Source organism: Macaca mulatta, chromosome 13, assembly GCF_049350105.2.
Source record: "Macaca mulatta isolate MMU2019108-1 chromosome 13, T2T-MMU8v2.0, whole genome shotgun sequence".
In the NCBI taxonomy this organism is placed as follows: Eukaryota; Metazoa; Chordata; class Mammalia; order Primates; family Cercopithecidae; genus Macaca; species Macaca mulatta.
The window spans coordinates 98,415,147-98,428,166 of record NC_133418.1 but is presented as its reverse complement, the minus strand read 5'-3'; the positions used below and the strand labels follow the sequence as shown (position 1 = coordinate 98,428,166).

Genomic DNA, 13,020 nt, shown 5'->3' with positions numbered 1-13,020 from the left:
ACAGCATTGTGTCCTACAGGCCTGCGGAAAGCTCTGTCCCAGGGACTGAAGCCGAGGAAAAGTGGTGTCCGGCTACCTGACAGGTCCAGCTACCTTCTCCCCAAGATGGAGCAAGTTGAACTGAGGAATGTAGGGTTCCCTAGCCTTAGTGGCAGGCCACTCAGGTACAGAGACCTCCCACCTGATTCTACTGGTATAAGCAAGGAAGTCCAGTTACCCCGGTCTAAGAATGAAGGGGAAGTGGCCCCAGAATAATCGTACTGGGTATGATTGGAAAGGAATTTTCATCGGAGCCCTGACTTGGCATCGTTTGGTTCACACGATCACTTGTGAGGGAAGAAGTGTTATTATCCCCACTTTACTGATAAAGACACTGAGGCGCAGAGAGGGTGAGGGTGAGAAAGTTGCCCCAGCTTACACAGTTGGGGAGTAACACAGCCAGAATTTGAACTCAGGTCTTTCTGACTCCCAAGTCCTGGTTTTTCCATGACACAGCCTGCTTGTGGTCCATGTGGAGACTGAGGGGCAGGGAAGACATAAACCTTGGGATCCTGAAGGAGCCTGTGGAGGGTGGGGCCTGGGAGGAGAAGCTGTGCGCAGCAGGCACCCTCTGCATTCTGCCGAGGCTGGCTTGGACGGGTGGATGCGGCATCTACCCCTGAAGCTGTTTCTAGAAGAGGATGGGAGGGAATGACCTAGGACCAGGCCACTCTTCCAGGAATTCCTATGTTTCGGGGCCCCAGGCCAGAAGTGGATGCTGGGCACGGATGCTGAGGCCACATGCCTGGGGTGGTCTTTGAGGTCTGGAGGATCCGCTCCCACCAGGCTGCTGCTTCCTACCTCCCAGGAGGCTCCTGCCTGCTGGGGCAGGGGCAGGACGGGGGTGAGAGCCCCTCAGGGACAGGATCAGGGATGGGGACCTCAGACCAAGGTGGGGACCTTCTCCAACATTCCAGCACCTCTTGGATTTGATCAAGGGCACTCCATTAAACGACAAGGCCCTTATTGTCCTTGAACAGGTGAGTGAGGACCTAATGGCAAGGGGAACACAGCCAGGTTCAAGTACACCTGGGGCTGGAGCAGCCCCTCCTCTGTAGCCAGCGATTAGATTAGACACCTCCCCCAGGATAATGTAAATAAGAAAAACCCAGTGGGGGGCTTCTGTGTCTCCAAGTCCCTGAGGAGCTGGACCCCAAAGGCTCTCTGTGGTGGCCAAATTCATTCCAGGGCTTGGCTGAATAGCAAAGCAAATAAACTGATTGCTGGTCCCACAATCAGGGCCAAGATGCCTTCTCCCTCAGAAGGGGAGTGGGGAGCCGGGCGCCGGCTGGAGTGGCTGCTATGTGCACGTCTCCGTGCAGCTCTGCAGTGCGAGGTGCTGGGGGTCGGGGGTTTTGATGAAGGGAGGGAAGGACCTCTATCTTGCTAGGGACCTTCATCCCATTTGGCTTGGTCCCCTGCTATGACACGGGTTGAGATTTGAACTATTCCCTCAAAAAGATTGCCACCCCAGCCTGCTTGATGACGCTGGCACACGGAAGCCCTGGAATGGGCAGCTCTTAATAAAAAGTACCGTGTATGATCCTGCATTTAAAAAGTGATGATCTGGTGGGCTCAGGAACAGGTTTTTCTTTTCTTTTATCTAATAAACAATATTCTAGAGGGGAGGGTGGGCCCAGGACAAAGTCATACTTCAGACCAGCTCCCTCCACTGCTGGAGGGGGTTCGATGCCAGTGGTCTCCCTCGAGGCTGCCACGTCAGGTATTTGCAGCTACATCAGCATCCCCAGAAGTGAATCCGAAAGGAGCTGAAAGAAAGAGTCCCGTGAGCCACGTGAGCCCGCAGGTCCAAGGGGCCCTCTGACTCCTGGGTTCACAGTAGTCCTGGAGGCTCCCTGGCCTGCATCTCATGTCCCTTTCTCTGGGCGACAGCCACTTTGCAGCTGTCCCAAAGCGACCCCAAACCTTCTCTAAGCTTCTTTCAGCATCACCACAAGGCAAAGGCAGGGCACCAGAAGGAACCTTGTGGTGCTCGCATCAGTGGAAAGAAATGGAAGAGATTCAAAGCGAAACTCCAAGCAGTCAGGGTGCCAGCTTCATTACGTGCTGGGCTGTGACAGAACAAGAGGAGTTACCTTTGGCCGGGGTGGTCCCAAGTGTGCATCCTTTTAGAGAGGGGCCACCCAGGCCACAGGCCCTAGCAGGCCTGTTGGAATGAGGAGCCCCCTCCTCATCCAGGCAGTCAGAAGAGGGGAGGACCCCTGACCATGGCCACTCGGATCCTGTCTCTGGGGATTTGGAGTCAGAGCTGAGAGGTGTTACTTAGGAGTCACTGAAGGTCACTCAAGACCGAGGAGGTATAAACTTGACCACTGCAGGGAGGCCATGCATGGTCTTGTGTCTGACAAAGCAGAGACAGCTGGTGCACAGCACCGAGTGAGCGTGGAAGGCTGATGGGAGGCAGAGACATTGGCACAGAGGGACCTGGCAGCCCCGGGCTCCTGCCCTGGTGCTGGCTGAGTCTAGCTCTTAGTTCTGTTTCCCTTCATCTGTAAAAGCACCTTGAGTGGGCACACGTGAAATCAGCGTGCCTCTGAGACCAGGGGCAGAGTCGGACCCAGGAGCAGGAGACGCCAGCTCCACCCGGCTCGTCCTCCATGGCGCGCACTGCCTCCAGGGGGCATGCATCTCCCAAAAGGGGCAGCACCCCAAAAAGACTTCAACATGGCCAGGGAGATCTGGAGATGGCCAATCTTCTCAAGGACGTTTGGGCCTCAGAAGACCCTTTGGGCCCCTCTTGCTCTAAGAAATAGAATTGGTGCTTCTCTCATTGTTTCTTTTCTTCTATGAGCTCCACCACCAGCATCTTCTGATCCCCCCTGAAACCGCCAACTCCCAGTTGGCTGCTGGAGGCAGTGGGGTCATCAGGAGTCCAGTGGGCCTCAGGAGAAGCACAGAGGTGTGTCGGCTGGCACAGGGAATGCTCTGAGGTTGGAGCTGTGATGTCATTCTCAAAGCCTGGGATCCAATCCTCTCCTCTGCCTTTTAATACCCCAGGGTTACTTAATTTCTCAGAAGCTCCAGTTTTGCTGATTCTGAAAGAATCTGCAAAGTATTCTGGAAACTCAGCCTCCTTGGGAAGACTGAGATGTCCCATGGGGTGAGGAGAGATCGGGGGGCCCTTCATGCCCCCCCCACCCACTCTTCTGGGCAGTCCCGCCCCCCCCAGAATGCCTTACTTCATGAAATCCGGAGACTTGGCCATCGCATGTTCAAACTCTGAGAAGGACAGCATGTTGTCATTGTCCAGATCTGACTCACTCAGGACCTGGCCAGGGAGCACAGAAGGTGGCTGAGTGGAACCCGGTGTCAGGCAGTGAGGTGGGGCACGGGGTGGAGGGGAACGCCACATACCAGGGGCTCTGCCACATGCTCAACACTTGTCTCCCAGGTCCCCTGACCCCAGTGACCCCACAGAGATTAGGTTACGTGCACCAAAGCTTTGGACCCTACTGGCTGCCACTCACTCCTGGGGCCTCCAGCACCAGCCCAGCAGTGAGAGAACAAGAGTGTCCCCCACCTGCCCCGCCAACCAGTACACACAGGGGCTCTGCACTACAGGGGGCCCAGGCAGGCGGGGAGGTGGTGGTGACTCCCTCAACAGTGCTCATGGTTTTATCTTCCTTCTAGTCCCCATCGAGACTGGAAATGCTGGACACTTGTCATGTTCTGAAAGCCGAGATCCATGCCCTGACTTGAGTTCGCGGGGCCGTCTTCGTGTTTGTCACTCCGGGACACCTGGGCACTGTGTTGTGCTGAGACAGTGTGGGGAGGGGATGTTGAGATGGGTCCCTCTGAGGCTAAGCTGCTGTTGGCCCACCACTGGCAGTCCCTCTCATGTAGGGAGGTCCCTCGAGTGGGTGGGTTGGGCTCAGTGTTCTGGGGACCCTGGACAGGTCTTGGAGGAAGGACAGAAAGTCGAGGGGCAGTTGCCTCCCTCTGTGTGCCCATTCCTCAGGGCACCCTGAGCTGCCTGTCCCCTTGGCAGCCCCCAGGGAATGTGGGCATCAAAGGCCAATGTGTCATCGGACTCAGACTGGCCCTGGATCTCCTCCCAAGAGGGTGGCCTGACATCCGGGGGCTTTGGGTGACAACGCGGCCCCTATCCCCAGCCCCAGCCACCAGCTCCCAGCCCCCAGCACACACGTGGTTCGTGAGGTCCATCAGCAGGTCCTCAGACATGTCATCACTGTTCAGCAGCCGCAGGATGATCCTCTGCAGGTCCTCCTCATCAATGAAGCCATTCTCATTAAAATCTGCAAAGAAGAGGCCAGACCTGCATTAGAGGGAGATGGGCGCTGAATAGGAAGAGGACTTGAGGAGTCCTGGGGGACACAGCACCAGCCAGGACCCCACAGATGCCCACTAGCCTCTGAGAGGCCCCCCAGAGCCCAGCTCTCCCAGGCGAGTCACACATGGGTGCTCAATAACCTGTCAGAAATACCAGTGGTAGTAAGTATTGATCGTGTGTGTGCTACATGCTCAGACCTCTCCTGGGAGCTTGAAGTCATTGAATCTTCACAATCAACCTTTTATTAGTCTTTTACCAAAAAGAAACTGAGGCACAGAGGGTTATATGGTTGCCAGGCAGAGTGGAGTGGAGGGCGGCCTGGATCTGAAGTTGGAAGGCCTGGGTGCCAGTCTCTGCTGCTGTCCAGATGCAGTAGCTGTGTGATCTGGGCATGTGCCCTCACCTCTGCAGTGAAGTGGGGACAGTGGTCCTTGTAGCCTCTCCACAGAGGAGCTAGCCATACTGACCCTGGCTGTGCCTTAAAGTGTTAAGGGGACAAGAGGCAATATTCCCTCCAACCCCGTGCAGCCTCCTTCCTGAAATGGAGTCCAGAAATGGGCAAGAACAGGCACCAGTTCTTCATCCCAGGCAAGCTACAGCTGTCAGAAAAAGGGTAACGGGACAGGGAGCCTGCAGACCATGGCGGGCTCCATACATTTCAAATCCCCTCTAAAATAGCCCAGGAAGCTGCCGTGGCCCTGGTGTGCCCAGAGGGTTCTGGCCGCGGGGAGCCCTGGGGACTCTGGGGTGGGTGACAGTGGGGGTGGCACCAGGACTTCCCGTACTTCTGGGGGCCGCACTGACTCCCGTGTGTGCCGGCTGCTGCTTCCTCAACTGCAGCCACAGCCCAGGGCCCCTGCCTTCCAGGACGGCGCTCGGAAGTGCCCACCGCCCGTCCCACCAGTCGGGGAGTGCTGCCCTGAGCTTGGCCAGGCCTTGGGTCCTCCTTTTAGGGCCATAAAATATGGTCATTACATAAACCTCCTGAGCACTGAACAGCCAGGGTCCACCTGACCCTATTTCCCACAGAGCCACCTTGAGGGGTGTCCTTTATCCCTCAGGGCTGCCTAAATCGGTCTTCTCAACAGGCCTTGGAAGAGCATGACCTGGAGGGACGGCGGGTGGAGGAGGTGCCGGGCCACCAGTGGGCAGAGACCGAGGCACCCTGGGGAGCCAGGGACAGCGGCAGAGATGGAGTCACCCTGGGATGCCAGGCAGGGACAGCGGCAGAGGAGCCACTCTGGGGTGCTTGGCCAGAGTGACTGGCACGGTGTGATGGGAGCAGAGGCTGCGGGGAGGCCTGAGCGGAGAAGTATCAGGGGTTAAGTCTGGAAGGTGGGCGAGTTGTGAAGGCCTTGAATGGCAAGTGAGGCGATGTCCGGCATTCTCAGCACCGCTCTCCCAGAGCTCCCAGCACGATCACCCAAGCCCCTCACTGGGTGGTAAACACAGCTGCCTGAGTGAATTATAATAATCACCACCACAACAAGCACAGATGTTTTTGCTGTGGCCAGGCAGTGGTCTAAGCGCTTTGCAGTTCACTGCATATAATCCTTCAGAGATGATGAAACTGAGGCATGCAGAGATTAAATAACCCTACTTACCTCCTTAATCTTATTTCAGCTCATTGCAACCTTTAAATCTCACCTATAGGCTAATGAATGCCAAATGTATGTCTCCACCCTGGGTTTCTCCCCGAACTCCAGGCTCACATATGCACCTGCTTTCCTGCTCTTACCCAATAGTCCCTCATATTCTACATGTCCAAGCCCAGGCTCCTCATGCTTCCCTCCCCAGCCCTTACCCCTAGACCTGCTGCACTCACAGCTGTCCCCTCCCTGGGAATTGGGACTCTTCGGGACTCTTCCAGCCACTCAGGCCAACCTGGAATCACCCTTACCTCTCTCCCTTGCACCCCACAGGTGATGGGTTGGCAAATCCTCCCAGCTTCCCCCATTTCTCATGCACTACCCCACCCTAGCCCGGCCACCATTGCCTCTCTCCAGCTCGCCCTGGCAGTCTCTTGCTGAGCTTCCCTCTTCTCTCTCTGCCCCCTGAAGTCTACTCCCAGCACAACAGCCCAGGTGATCTGTTGATTGTCATTCCTTCCTCATTGCCCTCTTCTTGCAGCCCCGTCTTACCCAGAGCAGAATCCAGGTCCTGATCCCCAAGTCAGCCCGCCGTCACTCTGCCTCCTTGCTCAATCAAGCTGACACACTCTTGCCTCAGGGCCTTTGTACGGAGGCTCCCCCTCCTCGGGACACTCTCACCTAGAGATCCTCTAGGTCTTTATTCAAGTGTCAGCTCCTTCCAGGCACTACCCAGTGCCTGTGTAAACATGCACTTCCTGTGTCTTCCCGGCTTTGTCCTTCTCCCAGCACAGAGTACTCCCCAACACGTTATGTGTTATTAGCTCATTTATCTCCCTCTACTCTAATATCAATTCCACAAGGGCAGACATCTTTGTCCTTTTGCTCACTGCTGTATCCCTAGTTCCCAGAACAATGCCTGGGACAGAGTAGATGCTCAATGGCTGTTGTTGAATAAATAATGAATGAATTACCCAGGGTAACCATTGGTAAGTGATGGAGACAGGATTAAACCCAGGCAGTCTCACTTGATGGAAAGTCTATGTTCTTAACCACCCTTAACTGCCTTTATTGCAATAAAGCGCCAATCTTTCATGGGCAGAGGATCACCCAAAACAATCACTACATTTGCCAGCCTCCCTTGCTGCTAGATGTGCCCGTGTGACTATGTTCTGGCCAATGAAGTATAAGCAGAAGAGGCACAGACAACTTCTGGGACCGTCTATAAAGAGAAGGTGTGGTCCTCTGGGATAATTAGGTGACCTTGGGAATGAAGGATAAAGCGACAAGATAGGAGGACCTGGGATCCCTGACACTGAGAGCTTTAGAACCACTGTGGGTAACTGGCCAGGCACGGTGGCTCACGCCTGTAATCCCAGCACTTCGGGAGGCCGAGGTGGGCGGATCACGAGGTCAGGAGATCGAGACCATCCTGGCTAACATGGTGAAACCCTATCTCTTCTAAAAATACAAAAAATTAGCCGGGCGTGGTGGCGGGGGTCTGTAGTACCAGCTACTGGGGAGGCTGAGGCAGGAGAATAGCGTGAACCCGGGAGGCGGAGCTTGCAGTGAGCAAGATCACACCACAGCACTCCAGCCTGGGTGACAGAGCGAGACTCCATCTCAAAAAAAACAAAAACAAAAACAAAAACAAAAACAAAAAGAACCACTATGGGTAACTATCTCTTGACTTCTACATATTAGATAAATAAATATATAGCTTTCAGCAATCTTGAAAGCTATCTTGCTTAAGCCCTGCTACCTGTGGTATCCTGTCATTGGCCACCAAATTTAATTCTAATTCATTACTGAGTCTCAGTTTCCTCATCTGTAAAATGGGAGTAATAACAGTACCTCTGCAGAGTTGCTGTGGAGATTAAATAAGAAAATACATAGACATCACACAGAATATAGAAGATATTCCGTATAGAAGGTTAGATACAAATAAGAATAAGCATATTAGTTATATCTAATAAGCATCTTCTATACTAAGATATCTTAGTATATATAGTTATTGTCAATACTCGGTAACTATACAACGCTGTAACTTAGTATAGTCATATCTTTTATGCTAAGAGACTCAATTCTACATCACTTGATGATTGCTAAACACTAAAAGTACAAACCGAAGAGGCTTTATAAACCCACCTTGAAGGAAAGGAACTAGAGAGCTATATTGGTTTATACCAGTTTCTATACTCATTTCTACTAGAGAAACTAAGGCCCAAGTTTGCTGATGTCACAGGGTCCTTTGGTGGCAGAGCCAAGACTTGTCTCTGTTCCCCATGGCAGGATATGGGTATGGAAGATGTAAGTTCCCCTCACTCCTCCAGCAGTGCCCATTCCCTGGCTAAATGCTTGTCAGTGCCAGGACTGGAGCCTCTCTCCCTGCACAGGCTCTGCTATCACCTCCATGGGAAATGGCTCAGAGCAGGTGAAGGGGGTGGAGGGACCAGCCCCAGGGCCTGGAGATGGTGGACAGCCACAGTGACACACTGCACTGCTGCTGGGAACTCTGCAGCCTCTCTCAGAGACCCTGTGGTGTCCCCAGGCATCCTGCTGGCCCAGCTGTTCTATGCAGAGACTGCAGCAAATGACATGGCTTTGGCCCCAAGCCATCTGGAAACAATAATTTGCTAGAGTAAATGTAGTCCTGGACAGTTCCCCTCCTTTGGGGGTGGCAAGGGCAGAGAAGCTGGGGAGGAGTTGGGGGCTGAGAGCTCTGGGAGGCTGACCAGCCCAGGCGGCCTCTGCAGTCTCAGACCACTTGGGAGGGGCTGGAGCCTTCTTCTTGCTGTCTCCCAGCAATGCTAGGAGGGGCCCAGAGAGCTGGTGGAGTTGGGACTCAGCCTTCAGGCCCCCCAAAGACTCTGACCATCATCACTCGAAGTCTCTGTCATTCCTACTCCTTGCAGTTTCCCAGGACTTTTACAGAAATCAACCTGTCTGGTGGAGGGAGGGAGGGCTCCTTTCACCATGACTTTCATGAGAACTGAGGTTTCTTCCTTTGCCTCTCCCCAGCCACCTGCACCTGCAATGGCATCAGGCCCTGGGAAGGTAGGAGGAGATCTGCCACAGGTGCTCCGGTACCTGCCTGGGGATAATTCCTAACTGGTGGAGGCTGGGCTGACGGGAGCAGGAAGACATTGCTGGGATGGTGGCCTCTCACCAGTGGAAACTCTCCAGAGGTACGGAGAGAGGAGATTGATCAGTTGGAGACCAGAGTGTCTCTCAGAGCAGGACCTGGAGCCCAGGAGGTAAGCTCCAGGGAGGTGTGGCTGTCCCTGCTGGCTGCTGCCGCTGCCTCTGCCTCTGCCTCCTCTTCTTCCTCTTCTTCCTCTTCTTCTTCTCCTTCTCCTTCTTCTTCCCCTTCCTCTTCCTCCCTTTCCCCTTCCTCTTCCCCTTCCTCCTCCTCTTCTCCACCTCCTCCTTCTTCCCCCTCCTCTTCCTCCTCTTCTTCCTCTTCTTCTCCTCCTTCTTACTCTTCATCTTCTTCCTCTTCTTCCCCATCCCCTTCCTCTTCCCCTTCCTTTCCCCCTTCCTCCTCCCCTTCTCCTCCTCCTCCTTCTTCTTCTACTTCTTCTTCTCCTTCTTCTCCTTCCTCTTCTTCTTCTCCTCCTCCTTCTCCTCCTCCTTCTTCCTCTTCATCTTCTTCCTCTTCCTCCCCTTCCCCTTCCTCTTCCCCTTCCCCTTCCTTTTCCCTTTCTTCCTCCCCTTCTCCTCCTCCTTCTTCTTCTTCCTCCCCTTCCTCTTCCCCTTCCTCCTCCTCCTTCTCCTTCTTCTTCTCTTTCTTTTTCTCCTTCCTCTTCTTCTTCCTCTTCCTCTTCCTGCCCTTCCCCTTCCTCCACCGCCTCCTCCTCCTCCTCCTCCTTCTTCTTCTTCTTCTTCTTCTTCTTCTTCTTCTTCTTCTTCTTCTTCTTCTTCTTCTTCTTCTTCCTCTTCTTCTTCTTCTTCCCCTCCTCCTCCTCCTCCTCCTCCTCCTCCTCCTCCTCCTTCTCGTTGACAGAATCTCACTCTTGTTCCCCAGGCTGGAGTGCAGTGGCACAATCTTGGCTCACTGCAACCTCCACCTTACAAGTTCAACTGATTCTCTTGCCTCAGCCTCCCGAGTAGCTGGGACTACAGGTGCCTGCCACCATGCCTAACTAATTTTTGTATTTTTAGTAGAGATGGGGGTTTCACCATGTTGGTCAGGCTGGTCTCGAACTCCTGACCTCAGGTGATCCACCCACCTCAGCCTCTCAAAGTGCTGGGATTACAGATGTGAGCCACTGTACCTAGCCCCTGCTGGATTCTTGGCCAAAAGCCATTCTCCTGTCTTTCTTACTAACATAACTGCAGTTTCTTTTCAGGATGACACCATGTCCAGCTTAAAATGTGTAGCTGGATGTTTTAAGTCTCCTTTGCAGCTATGGGTAACCAGGTGACATAGTTCTGGCCAATGAAATATAAACCAAAAATGCTGGCGGGGGCTTCCAAGAAAGCTTATGAAAGGAGAGTGGACTTATCTGCACTTTGGATGTACTTTTGTCTTGATTCCTTTTCCTATCACCTTTTCTTCCTGAAATGAAGATAAGATGTCTTTGGGCACAGAACCCATGTTGTGACTATGAGGATAACGGTCCCTGACTGTTGGCAGAATAGGAAGCTCGAAGGAGCCTGGACCCTCAGTAACCTCCTGAAGCCATTGCCCCAACTCTGGATGCCTGACTCTAGACTTTGTTTTTTCTTTTTTGTAATACCATGGCCACTGCTCCACATCACTGAATGCAACCCTAACTCCTGCAGCAGTTTAGAGCAACAGCTCTCACAGTCTGCTGCTCATTCGAGCCATCCAGGGAGCTTCCAAAAAGCCCAAGCCCGGGACATACTCAATACCATTCCATCAAGTCCCTGGAGCTGGGGCCCAAGCATCTGTATTTAAAAAAAAACAAAAAACAAACAAACAAAAAACTCACAGGTGATTCAATGTACAGCCAAGTGTGAAAAGCAGTGGGTTAGAGCAATGCTTTTTAGACGTTAAAGCGCAGAGGAATCTGCTGGGGATCTTGCTAAAATGCAGATTCAGATCCAGTGGGTGGAATGGGGCCTGGGGCTCTGCATTTCTGATAAGCTTCCTGGCAGTGCTGATACTGCTGGTCCGTGGACCACACCGCGGGTAGCAAGGGGCCGGAGCATTGAGTTCCATCTTTGGGCTTTTGCTGAGAATCATCACCATGACAGTTACCATGCCTGCCTTCTCCTTTCCCTTTCTGTCTCCTTTCCCCTCTTTTTTGGTCCCTCTTCATCCTTCACTGTGGACCACTCCCTCCTCGACTTATTACGCAGGCTCAGGATCCACGTGTCCCATCTCTAATCTTGCTGACAGCTCTGTAAAGAAACCTTCTGAGCCCTGAGAGAATTCAGGTTCGTCTGAGTCTATTTGATGAAGCTTGGGCGTTTATGAGCCCCTGGGCGTCTATTTGCACAGCTGATTTGCATGAAGGCTTTGAGCTTTTTGTGTTTGTGCTTAGGCTGGAGGAAGGAACCTATATGCTCCAAAGGGCCTGGAGAGAGTCGGGGGAGGAAGATACAAAGACATTGTGGGGGATATTGCGTTGTCTAGTCCTTGACCTGCCCTGAGGCTCTCAGTCTGACCTCTTGGGACAGTGAGTGTTTTCCCCACGTCACAGCTGAACACGATTTAGCTTGTGCCTTGAAGCCCAAGGAGAACCTGCTGCTCACCTCTCTCCTGAAGGGTTTGAGTGTTTTTGTTTGTTTAGCTCAGGAAACCACAGACAGTCAGCGGAGGAAGACGTCTTTTGTGGCCTCTGCCCAGCCTACGCTCTACCATCTCTGAGAAGCGTCCCCACCCCAGTGGCAGGCCTCTGGAGCCATGCTTGTTTCACAACTCTGCTTCTTTTTGGCTGCAGGTGATTGGGCAAGGCTGGTCACCTATCCCAGGGGAAGCTAGATCATTGGCTGGGTGAGAAAACAGAGGGGAGAAACAGAGATGCTTGTGGCTACTCAGAGTGAAGCCTGCAGCCCATGTGGGGGCCGGGGAGTCATCTTTGGCCTGTGGGCACAGAGGCATAGCAGATCTGCAGAAGGAGAAGGAAAGCCCACAGAGAGAGGCAGAGACGAGAGACGAGGCAGCCGTGGAGAGGAGACCACAGCTGTCTGGCTTCTTGACTCTCATCCAGCTGTGCCCCAGGGCCCCAGGAGTCCTGCCTCACTTCCACCATGGGCTCCATAATGCTCTTGGCAGATGAACTCTAGTGACCTCTCTCCCAAGAGCCCCACGTCTTGGTGCTCAGGCTTTTGTATAATCCCCAACTCCCTTGAGTATGGGTGGGAACTGTGACTTGCTTGTAACCAATGGAACTTGGCAAAATTGATGGGCTGTCACTTCCACCAACACGCTGTCTTTTATGACTCCATCTTGCCAGTGGGGTGACTCAAGAGTCTCTCCTGCTGGCTGTCTTTAAAGAAGCAAGTGGCCAGGTTGAGAGGCCCAGGTGTCCAGGAGCTGAGGGCAACCCCCGACTGAGAGCCGGCAAGAAGTTAAGGCCCTGAGTCCTGCAGACATAAGGAAGTAAATTCTGCCAACAACGTGAGCAAGCTCAGGAGCAGACTCTGCCAGTCAAGCGCCCTCCAGGTGAGAAGGCACCCCAGCCGGAAGCTTGATGGCAGCTTGTGAAACCCTAAGAGGAGGACCCAACTAAGTCATGCCTGGACTCCTAGCCCACAGAAACTGTGAGGTTACTAATGTATGTCATCTAAAGCCTCTAAGCTTGTGGTAATTTCTTACACAATGAAAAACTCATCTAGTGCTGGTTCTTATCAGTGGCTTTTACGTAGGTAAGTTTCTGTGGTTTGCAACATAAAGACTCTTGGCTAAGACGGGAACACCAAGCCTAGGCTGGCATCCTCCAGAGGAGCGACCCCAGCCAGAGGAGCACTGATGGGGCCTTGAGCCAACACAGCTGCCACCTGTGGGAGGCCTGGCCGAGAGGAGCAGCGGCTAGAGGGCTCCAGCTCCCTGGATGCATTGGGATCCCCCTAGAGACTCCCAGAAATACTTGGGGGAAGGAAGGAGGA

General features: G+C 53.4%; 1 protein-coding gene across 1 annotated transcript in view; it reads right to left on the bottom strand.

The window, feature by feature from the left end:
* Positions 1-1,616: 1,616 nt before the first annotated feature.
* The window catches only part of CIB4 (calcium and integrin binding family member 4), a 59,620-nt gene continuing 48,216 nt past the window's right edge, over positions 1,617-13,020 (bottom strand). Inside the window, exons 5-7 of the mRNA XM_015111896.3 lie at positions 4,207-4,316; positions 3,240-3,328; positions 1,617-1,808 (exon numbers count right to left, since the gene is read on the bottom strand). Of these exons, the coding sequence (XP_014967382.1) occupies positions 1,778-1,808; positions 3,240-3,328; positions 4,207-4,316 (230 nt within the window). The 3' untranslated portion in view covers positions 1,617-1,777. The remainder of the gene's footprint in view (positions 1,809-3,239; positions 3,329-4,206; positions 4,317-13,020) is intronic.